Here is an 18,512-nt window from a genome sequence, read left to right as displayed (position 1 = left end):
TGAATGGCAAGCGTCATGTCTGGAGGGAACCAGGAACCGCTGATCACCTGGCCAATACCATCCCTACAGTGAAGCATGGTGGTGGCAGCATCATGCTGTGGGGATGTTTTTCAGCAGCAGGAACTGGGAGACTAGTCAGGATCGAGGGAAATGTGATTTTACACAGCTGTATTGTACTGTTAGCTTGCTGAAGATAATGGAATTTTGTTTAAATACGTCCTATTTTCTCTGTAAAAATAGCCATCTGAGCGGGGTCCCCCCTGAGTATTTTGTTGTAGCTGGTACATAATACATACTCTTCTCTGCCATGTTGAATGTTTATTTTTCACAACGCGGACAGTCCAGTAGTATCAGGTAAGTGTATATGCAATTACTCAGTCAGTTGTGTCTCTCTGCTGTGATAAGCCTTAATGGTGAAGCTTTTATTTCAACTGTATTTACCAGCTCTAGTGTAGTAGTAATCCGAGCAATCATGGAGTGAGAGACAATGCCGATGACTTCAAAGAAACCGCTAGCTGACTGACTCAATGTACGTCTAACTTAACTGGCTCAAAACACATGAAAATGGTATTTTGTTGCCACCTGCTGGCTAAAATCTTTAATGTCACAGGGAAAATTGAAAAGACACTCATCTAGCTGCTCTTGTCTGCACAGCTCTCTTAAGGGGGTCGCACACCAAATACATTTGGCGGACAACATGGTGCTTTCTATAATTCAAAACAGTTTTCAATGAAGGTACACACCACCACTGCCACTCTGTGTCTGTCGGCGGTGCCCAGCTATGACTCTGGAGGCAGCTTAACTCTAACCTATTTTCCATTAAATTTGACCCAAATCATTATCAAAGGACATCAATTATTTACTATAGCGTTGTTCATTCTTGAAGAGGGGTAAAACCTTGGTAACTTTTATGTGTATACTGTCTGCAACCTGAACCACATCAACTATGTTTGATGCCTGTACAGCACAGCATGGTGCTTCTCATCCGGTGTGTGACTGCCTTTACTCTTTAGCTCAGATGCCATGAACACTGGCATCTGAGACATCACTACTCTTGGAATGGCTCTCATCCAATCAGATTCAAGGACCAGAATGAACTTGTGTGTGTTTTATTTATATATATATAACCTCCATCCTGATTTCCTATTTTTTGTGTATATCTTATATTAAATGGTTTCAAAAATTCAAACTAAATCTACATTAAACAAAGGCAAACACACAATACAGTTTTTAAATGCTTATGTTATTTATTGAAGCAAAAAAGTTATCCAAAACCAACTGGGACTTTTTGAAAAATTATTTTCCCCCCAAAGTTACTAAATTCCCAAATTTATAACACTGCATTTATAATTGGGTTCTGCTGGACTAGACGCACTCAGACCTTATTACTGCCAAACCTGTTCAATCAAATCAACACCTTTTTCAGCATCATGAAGTTGGCTAAAAGGTCTCACCCAGTAGCACACTATGCCAAGGTCGAAAGAAATTCCAGAAGTGATGAAGGAAAAGGTAATTGAAATGCATCTGTCTGGGAAGTGTTGCAAAGCTATTTCAAAGGCTCTGTGACTCCAAAGAACCACAGTGAAAGCCATTAATGTCAAATGGAGAAAGCTTGGCACAGTAGAGAACCTTCCCAGAAGTGGCCGACCATCCAAAATTCCCCCAAGAGCACAGTGACTCTTATCCAAGAAGTCACACAAATGCCAAGGACAACATCCAAGGAACTGCAGGCCTCTCTAAAGGAGAATGTCCGGTCATCAGTCCGAGAGTTGAAGCTCAAGCATTTACATTTATGCATTTGGCAGACGCTTTTATCCAAAGCGACTTACAGTGCACTTATTACAGGGACAATTCCCCCGGAGCAACTTGGATTAAGTGTCTTGCTCAAGGACACAATGGTGGTGGCTGTGGGGATCGAACCAGCGACCTTCTGATTACCAGTGATGTGCTTTAGTCCACTACTCCACCACCACTCCAAGCACAACTGGATTATGCAGCAAGACAATAATCCAAAGCATAAGATTAAGTCCACCACTGAATTGCTCAAAAGAAGCTAAATTAAAGTTTTTTAGTGGCCAAGTCAAAAGTCCTGACTTGAACCAGATTGAGATGCTGTGGCAGGACCTTAAACGGGCAGTTCATGCTCAAAAACCCTCCGGTGTGGCTGAACTAAATCAGTTCTGCAAAGAAGAGAGGGAAAAAATACCACCACAGTGTTGTGAAAGACTGATCTCCAGTTATTGGTAGTGTTTGGTTGCAGTTGTTGCTGCTAAATGTGGCACAACCAGCTATTAAGTTTAAGGGTGCAGTGAGTGATATAGGTGTTTGAAAAAAATATTTGAAAACTGTATTGTTACCTTTGTGTTTACTCAGGTTGCCTTTGTTTTTTGTTATATCTTTATGATTGATCCAGACAATAAATACATAAAAAGAATTAGCCTCACATCATTGACAGGACTGCATATTAGCTTTGTTTCCATGTAGGGTACAGACATGGAAAGAGCTGCAAATCTTAGTGTTATTGTTGGCCTGTTTTGATAACAGTTTGTGTCTTGGTTACCATAGGCTCCAGTTTGTGCTGTAACTGTCGCTCCGCTAAATTGTACATTTCCACGGAACTCCTCATGACCAAAGTGACTTCCCTCAAACATCAAAGCTGTGCGTCATCATTGAGTTTATTAGCAGGGAAATGGTCCACTCATCAAAGATACTCTGATGTTTTCTTTAAAAGGCAATGGTCAGAAGCACTTCTCTCTCTGTCTCTCCCTCAGACTTTCTTTTTCTATCTCTTAGTTTGACCACAATTTTGAATCACAAGCTCTCCTGCGAACTGTCCTTCACACGGTTCAGCATTTGGTGTGTTTGAGTTTAGCTGCATTTTGTGGGGAGTGAGCGGCTAATGGTAAAGGGCTGTGTGTGTGTGTGTGTGTGTGTGTGTGTGTGTGTGTGTGTGTGTGTGTGTGTGTGTGTGTGTGTGTGTGTGTGTGTGTGTGTGTGTGTGTGTGTGTGTGTGTGTGTATACTCACAAAAACCTTATTCTTCCATGAAACACTTCCTTGGAACCATCATTGTTTTGTTTTTGATTTACTAGCTATGCAATGGAACGTACAAATATTTTTAAGAACATGTGAGCAGTGCCCATGCAAACTCTTGGGATACTGCGGGTAGTTGCCAGGACATTTCTATATGTTTATAAACGTGTTTTAGGTTGTTGCCAGGGTATTCTGGGTGGTTGCTAGGTGGTTTCTTTCTGGCCATAGAGAAAGGAGCCCACCACCATGTCCCTATGATATTTTGGTGCCTTGACATAGTTTGCGAGGCTTTTGTCCAATGGGAAGTGTTCCTCTGGTCTTTGAGTAACGTATAGTATAACGTGCGAGGAAGGGCAGCCGGTGGACTTTTTGGTGCCCCCTCCTAGGGAGTTGGTGCACTGTGCAGACTGCGTAATCTGCTTATAGGGAGCGCCAGCCCACCATCACCGGTCTCTCAGTGTCCCAAGTCCAATGTTGGATCTTGGCTCTCTGGAATACTTGATTCGGAGTGATCAATCCTGGCATTTTTTTGTCAAATATTTTTGTATAAAGACCACTAAATATAATATAGTACTGTATAATTGACTGATGTCCTAGGTAGCTGGTTTCCAGAAAAGCTGTGCTTTATAGTTTCATGTCTCGTATCATTCCGCAGGCAATGTTCCCTCGAACTTTTGTTCTTTCTGACCAAATCTTGTTTTTTATTGGGCAGAAGCTTTGGCCACCTGAACTTAATATTAAATATATATATATTAAAACACCAAAAGTTTAGTCGGTACTAATACCAATGAAATTTCACAATTCTTGATATTTGACACAGTAAAAATGTATAATATTCTATTGAGCTCACTCCTTTATTTAAAACAGGGCTGCATGTTCTTGCCCACCCAATCCAACATTTGGGAAACATGTTTTTTTTTTTTCTTTCCAATTTGTGCATTGGTTAAAAGCAATATGGGGCGGGCTGTATGTTGCAAACATTGAGGGTTGGCTCTAGACTGTCCCAACCAGTCAAATAGAAAGCATCAGACATTTGTAGTATTTTTCAATGAACCTTTTTCAATTTATAATTTTTTTTAATTAACCTTATAGGCAACACCAAACTACATCAGTCCTGACGGGTTTTCTTATACCACGAATAAACGTTGATGACACGTTATACTTCCATTTGCCATTAACAAACATATATGTAGGTAGGCCTATCAACATTTAAATCTTTCAATTCAATCTTTCAGGACATTCATAACTACATTAATGCATTTTCAGTTTTAACTTAAGCATTGTATAATGTAATACTGCTAAATGGGTTATTCGTGAAAGTTATAAAATATATTTTATATGACATACTATCACAAAGAAGCAATTCTGCGTCTTTATATGCTATTTTTTGTATTATTGTTTTTCTATGAAAATATGTGCCAGACCAGGGGTTCCCAACCTTTTTACCTTGAAGACCCTTCTACTTATATATAAGTCTACACATCTACAGTACATCCAGGGACCGATTAACCACCATGCTTATTGGGCAGTTGCTCACGGGCCATTAATCCCAAAGGGCCCTAAGCTATAAATCATTTATTTGTCTATTTATTTGTTTTGAGATAATTATTATCCATCCATCGTCAACCGCTTATCCTGTGTACAGGGTCGCGGGGGGCTGGAGCCTATCCCAGCTAACATTGGGCGAAAGGCGGGGGACACCCTGGACAGGTCGCCAGTCCATCGCAGGGCCACACATAGACAGACATACACTCACACTCACCTCCACATCCACATCCACATCCACACCTAGGGCAATTTTTGGAGACACCAATTAACCTAGCCTGCATGTCTTTTGGATGGTGGGAGGAAGCCGGAGTACCCGGAGAGAACCCACGCAGACACGGGGAGAACATGCAAACTCCACACAGAAAGGCCGGGGCAACCAGGGTTTGAACCCACGACCTTCTTGCTGTGAGGCGACAGTGCTAACCACTGCACCACCGACAGCAGGGCGAGCACAGGCACTCGAATGCACGCACAGGGAATCTGCGTCTCACAGGTGCAGCGTGTTTATTTGAAGGACTTCCAAACACAAAGATGAGGTGCAGTTCATACTGGCTGTGTACAAAGCTGATGGTTTAAATTCATATAAGTGACAGAATTTGTGCAACAGTATGGATGACTTTAACATTTTTAAGTCCTGTTTGCAGGGGCGTAGCCATAACTTGTTTTCAGGGGTGGCAAGGTAAGACCCAGTGATTTTATTGGGGTGGCCAAAATAAATCACTACTGACTGTGACATGCTGTACCAAAAGCAAATTCTACAGACAGAAATTCTGTAAATTCTACTGAATTTATAGATCACAAATGCACACAAGGAATTTAAAGTTATCCATTTGTTTCCAATGCCATACATAATGAACAAAATGTAGGCTGATCATTTTGGAATAAAATGAATAAACAATCTTATGGGACACTCATTAAACAAATTTAACAAGTCTTTCACACATGAATAGTGTAGACAGTCTTCCCATACTTCCTATATTATTCTCAAACTTTTCACGTTTCATGTTCAAAGGGTTTGGCTAATCAAACTTTTGTCCTAAAAACAGAAAACAGCTGTCAAGTAACATTACAAAAAGAGAAATGTTACAAATTATAGGAACATATAATTAACATATAATGCGCTCACATGCAGCAGTACTGACTGGAATTGTAACTGCAATTTTACACAGCCTAAAGAATTCCTAGAAAACATCCATATATGGATCAATATATAAGTCACAGGACCGTGACTTATAAGTAGGGGAATGTTAGGGGAACATTAGGTGTTTGCTGGGTTGCTCCACAGTCTGGATGGTTGGTTGTATCCCCTGTTTTACCTTTCGATCCAAAATTCTCTTTACTTGGTATAGCTCATGTGCAAGGTCTTCAAGATCAGACCCATACATCCTAGCAAATGGAAACAGAACATCCTTTTCACCGAATGTTTCACTAGATGGATTTAGAGCTTGGATACCCCTCATTATGTCACAGTTTGTTCTGAAAATCTAGTCCTCAGCTCATTTAGCATCATGTCCAAAACCTGGTAAAATATCCCTGCTCTGAAAAACTCTTTGCTGTTCAGAGCTGCTTGACTTCCTACTGTTGACATGACACAGGTTGCTTCTAGCTTAGAGCTTAACTTCCTCTTTTGTTTGGTTTCCTTACAGATATTATCAGCAATACCCAAAACTGATTCACAAATAGTTGCACATTTAGGGACTGTCTCTAAAGATACAGGCAACATTGGAGCATACATATCCAAACATTTCCATAACTGAGTATTCAACTTCTGTAACATTTGAAGAAAATGATTTACAACCAACTCCAAAGTGCACATGTAGGTGTCAGCAATAACGCACACCTTTTAGATTTTTTATATAATTACAAAATAAAAAAGTCAAGTTATATGTAAGCATTTCTATATTCATCAGTATTGTAACAGGCCTTGGTGTCGGGATCTGGGATCTGGATTTTATTTCATGGAAAAGCAGATCAAGTTGGGTTCTGATCTCACGACTACATTCGTACAGCTATTAAAAACATGCATCAAACATCCACACCAACCCAGTCTTGTTTTTTTTAGATATGCAGCCAATAACATGCAAACAAGGGAGTCTTAAATAATGCTTAACTAAAACTAAATTCAGCTGACTCGATTAATGTGTTAACAGACTATGATACGGGCCTACTCGGAAAACACATTGTTTCCTAGAGCTGGCAGAAAATACTCAAAACAGACACAAGCAGCGTATCTATCAACCACAAATAATACAATATTGAGCAGCAGCCATCAGAGTTGCATTGGTGTGATGTCACTTCCCCTCTTCGAATGATTGGCTAGAGGAGGAGCTGTCGATCAAGAACTAGTGGACCAATGGCGACGCAAAACGCCTGCGATTTACATGAAACTCTACTTTTGGAAAATCAAGCGCAGAACTTGGAAACAAAAGCAAAGAAAAATACAGCGTAAACATACCAAAAAATGAAAATATGAGCAAAATTGTCAGAGCACAAAAACAGCAATATAACCAAGGAAAGCATTGGTTATATTGCTTTTATTTTAAATGTGTTTATATTGATATATGCTCATTATTTTTATCTGCGCTTATTATTTTTGGATCCATGACCGCAATACATTTGTCGGGATTTTGCTCCCATACACTGCATCGGTCGTGATATGACGTCACACCTCTACACACAGAGGTTTGTGCCGTGTGGGTGGTTCATAGCTGTTCAGCCTGAATCGCGTAGACTGTTTGCATCATTGAGCGGCAAAAAAAGTCACCTGTCTGTCAGTGTTGTCAAAAGTCCCAAGCTTCGCTACACTTCTGACTGCATGCATTTAATATTTAATTATAAAGATGCCTTAATACCATAAATATGTGCACGGTTACCATTTGTAATATTTGGTTAACCGTGAGAGTTCATGAGCGGTTATTCTGTTATTTGTTGGGAGTTGGGACTCAGGAATAAAGAACATTTATTCCCATTGAACCGTCAAACACAATCTCACATAGCAGGGAATGAAGTGCACAGTGAGCTATGAGCCTAAATAACACAATACATAGATCTTCAAAAGATAAAATCATATTTAAGACAAAAATCATATTTCGAACAAAAATAATCTCTATCACTGCCTTCAACAAAGTAGGCCGATTCTTATTAAATGGAAAATGTGTAATTCTGCCCGGGCAGGTTAATTTTCCATGAGGCAGCGAATGCTACGGTTTATAAACCTCTTCAGGATGCTTTGATTTTTAAATGATTCAGCATTTAACTTGTGTAATTATTGTCTGCACAGCAGAGCAAAAGGGGGAAAAAAAACATGGGCTCACTGTTTATTAAGCGCTGAATCTAGAATCATGTAACCGTCAATTCAAGTCCTCTTTGCAACCTGAACTTCATCAGAATGTCGATTTTTGACACCAGCGCTGTAAAAGCTTGATGCAGCGCGACAAATAGTGAAACGCAACACAGGTGTCTCATTTATAAATATTGAAATTCTTTTTATAGTATCTAAAAAAATCTGAGAGTCCTGCACAACGAATTGGAAAAACAGAACGCAGGTGTCTTGAGATGCATTTATAAATATTAAAGTTCTTTTAAACTTAACAGTGTCTGTTAAGCTCCTGGTTCCCACAACGTTCCCAGAACAGATATTCTAACGTTCCCTGTTGGTTAGCCAGGAACGTTTTCTTTACTTAGATAGAACGTTCCCTTTAGGTTAGATGAACATTAGCGGAACATTAGGGGAACGTTAGCGGAACGTTAGAAGAATGTTAGGGGAACGTTATGTGTTTGCTGGGTTGCTCCAAACGTTTCTTCCATCAATTTGAAAAATCCAACCAAATCTGCCAATTGTCCACATAGTGCATAAAGGTTAACATAGTCACGTCATGGGGGGCCTCCACAGTGTACCGGCCCATGGGCCTCTCCGTTCTTAATACATCCTTGAGTATATCACCTCCATGGATGCACACTCTCTCTCCTCGCACTCTATGTGTTTTCTCGTTTGCACGCACGAGAGAGCACTCTCATCGTTGGCCATGAGAAATGCAAAATTATGATTATAATACAATGATTTTTGGGAACGTGCATTGCCATGGATTTTGCATAACTGCGATAGACAGGATACCTGATACATTTCTAGCGGTTGACATTCTTTGACATATTAACGCAGTGCCACGCTGCTTGGTGTCTCATTATAAAGCATCGAAAAGGAACGCCGTTTTAAGAGGATTTTGCAGTCTTGCAATTTTTCTCAGAATCTTGCGTGTGAGCGCGAGGTTAATGATGGATTAATCTTTGTGGAGCGGAGGGGGGCGGGGCCGGTCGGAATATCGCGCGCCCGGTCCCCAATCAGCCTGATGAGGCGCGCGAGGGATAAAGGCGGCCGGTGACGATTGTTCGAGAGAGAGAGAATTACGGACATGTCCGTCATGTGTGTTTATGTTTGTGCTTTGAGTTTTATTAAATATGATTTATGTTGACTAGCCGGTTCTCGCCTCCTCCTTGCCCATCCTTCAACTGTTTTACAATCTTACATGTACATTAAAATACACAAACAATAATTGCATTACATTATCTAACATGATAAAATAAACAAATACAAATACACTAAGAACAACAAATGCAGTCCTTAAAAATCAGAAATAAGATCATCTAAAATAATGGGTTTAGAGACTTGATTTAAAAGTTAGCGGAGTAGGCCTATTTTGTACATCTTGTGGTAGAGAATTCCAAAGACAAGGAGCAAATGTCTGTGCTGATCACAGAAAAAGAGCCCTGCCCACATTCTCCAAGCACTCTTTAAAGATCAGCTGATGATAGCGATCTCTCTGTTGAACTCCTGCCTCTATTTCCTGGTACCCCTGCAGGAAACTCTTCCTCTCTTGGTTTTGGTTAATTATAGAAGCTAACTGGGGGGCTCTGAGGTAATGGGAATTTCAGATGTAGTTATCAGATTTCCCAGCTCCTGTGAGCATGCTCAGCACGTATTGCTGGAACCTTCAGGGATCTATTTACCAACAGAAATCTGGTTTCTCTGTTGATCTAGTTGTTGGTATTACATCTTATGTTAACAGATTACATACATAACATAATCACCTACTACTCATATTTTGATTAGTGGTGTTTAAGGCATGTAGCACTATTATTGATACTTGGGGTTAGTGATTTGAACAACCCTATGCAACCAAAGAAATACATTGGTGGATAACAAAGATGCTTTCATTTCTTCAATATATCCTGGAAAACATGTTGCATTATGTGAAAAATGGAAGAAATGTTGTGTTATTTGTAAAATAACCCCAAGGTTGCCAATCTTTCACTGCTGATCAGCTGTACTTTGTCTTTGTGTTGGTGTCAGTTCTGTGCAGAGCTGAATCAGCCCACCCTCTCCAGTGTACGCCAGTGGAAGAACGCCAGAAGCCAGTGGAAATGTGCTGTTTCAGAAAGACCCACCGGACTGTCCAGTAACGTGAGTTTCATTTATATATTAGATCCAGTAATAAGGGTGGGAGAAAAAAAAATCTATTCTCTGCATCGTGATTCTTTCTCCTATGATTTTGGAACAATTCTCAAAAAGTCCAAATCAATTCTGAGTCCAGTTTAAACCATGGTGGCGCAGTGGCTCTTATGTTTACGCCAAGGTCAGCCTGATGGTAGAAACAAATGTTCAGATGCGCATATACTAAAGCCAAGCGCACACTAAAGAACTGATCGCAGACAAGATGTATCAACTATTTACTACTGAGTGTGTGTATGTTAACAAATGTGGAGGAAAAGATGCATCATGATGCAATGTGAATAGTCTTGCAATCTAATTGTTACTCTTGGAATCAGAATCGAATCGTGAGGCCAGTGAAGATTCTCTGGTTCGATCCAGTAACACACACACACACACACACACACACACACACACACACACCCTATTCATGCTCTTGCGCAGTCGTAGACATTTGGGGCCATTATAGTAGGATGCTGTCAACAAATTGGTTTATTCAATGGCCAAAAACAAATACATAAACTATTACCCCCAATCCTAAATGTGGTGTTCCAGCTTTGCAAAGTACCATTAGTTATCATTAATAACACTACATGTAAAGCATTACATTATTCCAACCCTGTCATTGTAAGTTTGAAATGCCTATAATCTGAATGGGTACAGAGAAAAGAACCTATGTTCTGTCCAAGACTTTTAAGGGTCAAACACAGAACATGAATTAAATAATAACATAAAACCATGTTTAGAGTTGCTGGCCAAACACAAGATGTTCTCGGTATAGTGCTGTTTACCCACACAGGAAACTTGTAAGTGATGAAATATGACCGATATAAACTCTAGATCCACAGCGACTGTGCTGGATATTGTACATTCTCAACTTATACTCCTGACTGCAGTGGTCTGCTCTTCATCATGCTGCATTACTGGTAATACTGTATATCAAGTTGCTTCAGGAACAATTGGACAGGATATTTTCCTGTAGTCCAGCTATGTATGAAAAGAAGTGTAGTTGTGTGATACCTGATTACCACAATATGTTATTCTTGAGAAACTGATATTGATGAATATCACGAAACCTGCCAAGAACACGTCCAGGTCATGTTTCAAGCCAAACTCAAGTGAAAGAAACAATAAATTGTCTTTTTTTTTTTTTTTTGCAATATTACATATTTTTTGAATAATTAAGCACATTTCCCCCTTAAATTCTCATTAACGCAATGTTACTAAATGTAATTGTCATTAATTACGCATATATTATACGTATACTTATGTTTGTGTGTGTTTGTGTGTTTGTGTGTGTGCACATATATATATATATATATATATATCCACTGTAATGATGATTACATTTTGTAGCATTACAGTAATGAGAAGTTGAGGGGGAAATGTTTATACATTTAAGCTTTAGTTGTATTTATTGTACTGCCTTTAATTAATTAGTTAATCAAATGTATGCTGACTTAAATAGGATATATACAGTATATTTATGTAATATCACACGAGCAAGAGTGCGATATGGCCCTACATCAGCAATGCTGTGATTCAGCCACAGGCGGAGTGTTGTAGGTAATCACAACAGTGCTGATTTAGGGACATTTGGCATGATTGCGAGTGTGATAATGCTTATACAAAACAGTTCAATGAACAAGTCAATTTTTAAATATCAGGAAAAACTGAGTACGGTCATAAAAACGCATTTGTGCATGGAAATACTTTCTTACGCTTCCAGTTGAAGGCAGTCTGTTTTGCATTGTGTTTGTCAGTGTGTCCAGTTCTCAAAGTATGTGTTCTTGCGTTCCGTCTGAAGTATTTTTAATTGTCGCTCTATGTACACGTGCATGCATGGATACGTTTAGAGAGTCTCACTGGTATTCAGTGTCATAAACGGTCGCTGTGTCAAGTTAAATGTAGTGAACATTTTGAGAATCGCATCTCAAGATTCCTGTATTCTGTTGTGCTTCCACAGTGAGCGATTCTCATTCTGTGGCTGTGTTGCTTGTGAGGTTGCCACCTATTGATGCGGCATGTACATGCTTGAATTACTCGTATGTTGAAAAATCTGTGCTTTTATTATGGAATTTACTTACATGTCAGGGTGCATGATTAATTGCGTTATTTCATTTTTACTTGTTATTTTTTATATAATTAATCAAATTTTTTTGTGTGGCCATTGTTTAGTGTGTTGTATTGTGTGCATTTACTGTCAGCTGTATTCATTACTATATTTACATTATTACATTTTCTTTCTATAGGCTTTTTTAGTCTAATTGATACCTCAGTAAGCACTGTCACCATTCATTTTCAATACAAACGCTATTAAATTTGCATAATGACACTTTCAATAGATAAGGGTTTTGGTACAAATGAGCAGTGTGTACTTTTTCCCCTCTTGCATCCCTTATCTGTGCTTTCATTATGCATCTAAATTGGATATCAGGCAAAAAGTCTCGTGCAACATGAAAATCTCGCCCACACTACACATGACAGTCCAGTGGCCTTTAACTAAACACATAGTACACATGAATTATCCACAGTTTATGCACACTTTACCTATGTAAAAATGGATTCGCAGACACTTGTTGTGCTGCAGGCCCTGGGAAACATGTATCCTATGATATCTGGCTGCTTCTGTTATGATGGGGGATAATCAGCAGTCTTTAAAAGATCTAAAACATTAAAGGAATGGTTAACCGAAAAATTACTAAACACGATGCTGTACCAAACCTGAATGATTTTCTTTATTGTGTGCAACACAAAAGGAGATATTTAGCAGAATGACAGAAAAGAACCATAAAAGTGGTCCATACAATTTGTACACTTTATTTCAAGTCTTCTGAAGCCATACAATAATAGCTTTGTGTAGTGAATGGACCGAAATGTAAGTAATTATTTGCTGAAAATTCACTCAATAGAGCGAATAAATCGTTCATAAAAGTTCTAGTTCTAAACCATGAGCAAAAAGCAATCAGTTCTGAGGGGAAACACAATGTTACAAACTTTGATTTGAAGCTAAATGTACTCAAAAATCAGAAAAAAAGACAAAAGTACTTGACTGTCTACTTGCCATCTTTCATGAGAGAATGAACTACAATCCCTCACGGTACGTCTGTCTTTAAAAGTTTAGAAGTTAGCGTTTAAAATCAATTTGCTTATGGAAAAACTGAACCCAAACGCATTGTGTTCAGTCACATTGCATACAAGAACCAATGACGTTTGCATGCACAAGCACAAATGCCATTTCAGAGTTGCAGCTGAGGGGAAGATTTCCGATAAATAATGATATAACACAATAATAATTAAATAATTAATCATGTAAATTTCAGTTGGTTTCTTATTTAAAATACATTGCGTATGAGTTGTATGGACCCAATTTTAAAGTGCTTTTATGGTGCTTTTTGTGTCAACACAGATCAAAGTGTTGTTTTGTTAGGTCTAGAATATGTTACTCTGGTCATTGTTGTAATTTGGCTGTAATTCTGCAGGAGTACTCAGGCTTCCTGTGGGACAGCTCTTCAGGGATTGAAATTAAGGATGCCACCGTCTTTGAAAACTCTGCTACGAATGGTAATGGGAAACATCCCCATCCTCAGCCATACCTGGGCCGTTTTTATGTAAGTAAGCCTAGAATAAATATGTAAGCTCATATACTATGTGTCACTGATGCTAGTTGTTTTCTGGTATGATATCTGTCCAATGCTTTCACCTGTGCTATGCAGATTACACATTATCCATCATACTGTAAATCCAATCAAGCCATCAAAAACTTGCCTAACCTAATTGAATAACAGATAACATGTTCAGATTCAATAGTTGGCATTGTAAGATGACTACATCTCGCCCATTTGTTTTTATAACTAGATTGGATCATCAGAACTCACTCTGGTGAATTTGCACCTGAGAGCAGCAACTTCACCTGAAGAACAGAAAGCAACAAATAGCTGGTTTGATGAGCTCAAAGCCAACAGACTGAGCACTGGAATCCAAGAGACTCTCAAAGGTCTGTCCCAACATGATACTTTTGTGCTTTATTGCAGAGGTCTGTTTAGCTTACAGAAGAGCATCTTAACTGTTCAGTGTCAGTCTCAGCAAGCACCATGATGCTATAAGGGTGAAACGCTGTCTTCATAGTGAATTTGTTTGTGCAGTATACTCGCTGATACTGTGTACACAAGTGCAGGATCAGAAATTCACCAGGGCTCAGGGAGAAAATGTGGAGGAAGATATTTAATGTGAGGGAATAGTTACCTGTTATCTATTGGGAAATGTTTCATAATATTCAAATCTTATCTAGATATGGGATAAGTGCCTCTGAATGTACTGACCTGAAGCTGTCAGATATCTGTATTCACTGTCACAGAGGCGAGTGTTGTTGAATGTCTAGCTAGTATAAAGTGATTCTTATAAAATCTCTTGCAACAGCAATTACATTCAAAAGTAATTCACTACAAATTACAAATAGTTTCTCTGAAATTGTAATCATATTACTTTGAAAAGTAATCGCATAACTAATTACTTTGTTACAGAAATTTTTGTTTTCCTTTACAACGATTATAAATAATGTCTTCTTCCTTCTTGTACATTAACACAACCCAAATGTGAGACATACATATGAAGATTAAAAAATATATATATTGTAAATGTATTATACATAAATATTATTTTAGAAATGTGTAATCCAAATAATGTACATAAAAGTAATTAACTTAATTAAAAGTTGTTAAATGTAATCTGATTACAAGAATGTAAAATGTAATGTTACACTACTATTGACTTTTAAAAAAAGTTATTGGATTACACTAACTAATTACTCTGTAATCTGATTACATTCAATGCTAGACAGGTCAACAACCTATGGCACACATGCCCACACTGGCACCTAAAGAGGAAGTTCCTCGCACATGAATGCAAATCTACTTCTTGAAATGTAATTCTTCCTCATAAAATTTCCAAATGCCTGAAGGTACCATGTTAGTTAGTAAAACAATAGTATGCAAGTATAAACACCATGGGGCAATGCAGCCATCATACCACTCAGGAAGGAGACACATTCTGTCTCCTAGAGATGAATGTAGTTTAATGCGAAAAGTGCAAATCAATCCCAGAACAACAGCAAAGGATCTTGTGAAGATGCTGGAGGAAACAGGTAGACAATATTACAAAAAACAAATACGTATAAAATATGAACAAAACACAATCGTGCAAGCACTAGCTTGCCCGGGAGGAAATCCCACAGCATGTGCTCCTTCTGCATCAGTGGTGCAGCCGCACCCCCATGTTGGTGGGTCGCTCTGGGCCAGAAAGTCCAGGGCCACTTTTTAGTCCCATTCCACCCATGTATATGTATATTGTAAGGTCATGAGAATCGGGAGGAACCTGTGCTTTATTGTCATGAAAAAAATGTCAAAACGCAAAAAAGAAACAAAAAACAAAACAATAATGGTCCCAAAATACGGTTCATTTTCTTTTGGAAAATATCATTTCTTATAAATTTCTTTTGATTTTCGGATGAAATGCGACCTGGACGTGTTTCGTGAGATTCATCCTTCTGTTTTTCAATTCTCGTCTTGATTTTGGGGAAATGTGGTAGCCTCATCAACTTACATTTTGAGTGTGTTTAATCGTTATTTTTTTGGAGATGTATTTAATGAGATCGGCTCATGGTTATCTGTTGGTGTTTTTGATGTAGGTGAGAGAGAGTTGCTGGTGCTCGGGCACTTTGGCATGGCTCCTGACAGCCCTGAGATGGAGTGCCTGAGGAAAGAAAAACTGACTGCTCTCCTCCCACCATCCATCTTTACAAATATCAGCACCCGAACCCCGCAAGGTTCCCGCTGTCTGGACAACGTCTGGGCTAGCCGCTCCCTCAAAAAGATCTACACGGGTGGGTTTGTGTGGGACTTGACTTAATTCTGCCATTAATTACTCACCGTCTTGCTGTTATTTTTTTATTGGAGCATTAAGAGATTTTTTTGAACTGTCAAGCTCCAGAAAGGACAAAAAACCATCAAAAACATATCATAAAAGTTATGCATTGATTCATGTACTATATTCCAAGTCTTCTAAAGCCACACGATAGCTTTGTGTGACGAACAGCCCGAAATTTAAGTTGACACACTAAAAATGTTCCTTCCACCAGAGCTCTCAAGTTATGCCGTTGGATGTATCAAGTCAGGTTTGACATCAAATGACATTCAGTCACGACATGAGTAAATAATGGCACAATTTTCATTTTTGGGTGAATTATTCCTTTAATAAATGGGAGGTTTGTAGTTTAAACTAAATGGAGGTTAAAACATCTAAACATAATATTTCTGTTTGTGCTGCCCCCTTCAGGTCATTGCTCAGTGGTGCGGGAGGGATTAACTAATCCCTGGATTCCTGATAACTGGTCGTGGGGTGGTGTGGCATCCGAGCACTGCCCTATAGTGGCAGAATTCTTCGTAGACATCTTCCAGAAGGAGCGTCTGTGCAATGGAAACAGAGTGCCGGTGGTGGAGAGAGGAGACATCATGCCCAAACATGAGCGGTGACCTCTGACCTTTTAGATGGTCATTATAGAGCAGTCAATATGAATGAATAATGGCTGCACTAACACAATGACAGACTGAACATACAGCTCTGGAGACCACTGCAAAATGATCAGTTTTTCAGGATTTACTATTTATAGGTTTGTGTTTGGGTAAAATGACCATTTTTGTTTTATTCTATAAAGTACTGACAAAATTTCTTACAAATTCTAAATAAAAATATTGTCATTTAGAGCATTTATTTGCAGAAAATGACAACTGGTCAAAATAACCAAAAAGATTCAGTGTTTTCAGACCTCGAATATTGCAAAGAAAACAAATTAATATTCATTTTTAAACAACGACTGCCCGATTCCAGTCTTGCTGAAGCACCCCCAGATCATCACCGATGCTCCACCTGGTTGTCTAATGGTTAGACGGAGACATGGAGAGGCCTTCAAGACACAGTGTCTCGCTCCCACTGTAAGTCTGTATTTCTTCCTCTATACTTTTCTTCCAGTTTGGAATGCCCAATGCCCACTACTTAGTAGGTCCTTGTGGTTGCGCGGCAACTTGCCTCAATCCGGGTGGCGGAGGACAAGTCTCAGTTGCCTACTCTTCTGAGACCGTCAATCCACTCTTTTATCACGTGGTTTGTTGTACATGACATCGCGGAGACTCACAGCATGTGGAGGCTCATACAACTCTCCGCGATCCACGCACAACTTACCACACGCCATTGAGAAAGAAATCCACTAATCGCGACCACAAGGAGGTTACCCCATGTGACTCTACCCTCCCTAGCAACTGCTTAGGAAATTTGGTGGAGGATCAGGTGATGATTTCCTGGAAGAAATCTTGTTTCCTTCTGCTCTGACAATGTTCCCTAACTCTGAGGATTGGTTTTTCCAGCAGGACAATGCTCCATGACACACAGCCATATCAATCTAGGTGTATATGCAGGACGACCAGATCAAGACCCTGTCATGGCCAACCCAATCTCCAGACCTGAACCCCATTGAAAACATCTGGAATGTGATCAAGAGGAAGATGGATGACCACAAGCCATCAAACAAAGACGAGCTGCTTGAATTATTGCTCCAGGAGTGGCATAAAGTCACCCAACAGCAATGTGAACGACTGGTAGAGAGCATGCCAAGACACATGAAAGCTGGGATTGAAAATCAGTGTTATTCCACCAAATATTGATTTCTGAACTCTTCCTAAGTTAAAACATTTGTTTTATGTTTAAAAATGTATATGAACTTGTTTTCTTTGCATTATTTGAGGTCTGAAAACACAGCATATTTTTGGTTATTATGACCAGTTGTTATTTTCTGCAAATAAATGCTCTAAATGACAATATTTTTATTTGGAATTTGGGAAAAATGTTGTCAGTACTTTAAAGAATCAAATGTTCATTTTACTCAAACACATACCTATAAATAGTAAATCCAGAGAAAATAATTTTACAGTGGTCTCTTAATTTTGTCCAGAGCTGTATATGGAGAGCGAGAGAATTGCACCATGATTGCCTTTTATTTTGTTCAATGTACAGTAGAGATTATATAGCAACAAATATTTGATTTCTATTAAGAGTGATGTGAAGAGAAAGATATTTAAGCAAAGCTTTATTAAAGATGAAAATAGAATAAAACGGAAGAAATTATAAGCTGTGCCAAAACTTTAAGTGCATACAATAAATTAATATATGCAACCTGAGTTTGTGTGTCATACTGTTGAGTAATTATAAGGTTTTTATTATAAAATATATACTTGTTTTCTCTAGTAGTAATTTAAAATGTTGGTTTCTACCAAGCTCAAAACATCTTTTCTGAAAACATTCTGAAAAGGGAACTAAGCCCTTGGAGCCCGAGTCCAGTACAGAGCACGTGTGACTCGTAGTGGGTCTGGGCGCGAATTGCTCCACTGAATTCGCAG

The 18,512-nt window shown here is 38.9% G+C and overlaps 1 protein-coding gene across 1 annotated transcript in view; it reads left to right on the top strand.

Annotated features, from left to right (window-relative positions):
- The window catches only part of LOC127650337 (endonuclease/exonuclease/phosphatase family domain-containing protein 1-like), a 36,527-nt gene extending 18,234 nt beyond the window's left edge, over window positions 1-18,293 (top strand). The window contains exons 3-7 of the mRNA XM_052135687.1: window positions 9,928-10,038; window positions 13,548-13,676; window positions 13,924-14,062; window positions 15,752-15,946; window positions 16,399-18,293. Coding sequence (XP_051991647.1) covers window positions 9,928-10,038; window positions 13,548-13,676; window positions 13,924-14,062; window positions 15,752-15,946; window positions 16,399-16,595 — 771 coding nt within the window. The 3' untranslated portion in view covers window positions 16,596-18,293. The remainder of the gene's footprint in view (window positions 1-9,927; window positions 10,039-13,547; window positions 13,677-13,923; window positions 14,063-15,751; window positions 15,947-16,398) is intronic.
- Window positions 18,294-18,512: the final 219 nt, after the last annotated feature.

The sequence above is a fragment of the Xyrauchen texanus genome, chromosome 10 (assembly GCF_025860055.1).
Source record: "Xyrauchen texanus isolate HMW12.3.18 chromosome 10, RBS_HiC_50CHRs, whole genome shotgun sequence".
In the NCBI taxonomy this organism is placed as follows: domain Eukaryota; kingdom Metazoa; phylum Chordata; class Actinopteri; order Cypriniformes; family Catostomidae; genus Xyrauchen; species Xyrauchen texanus.
This window is presented reverse-complemented; position numbering and strand designations above follow the sequence as displayed.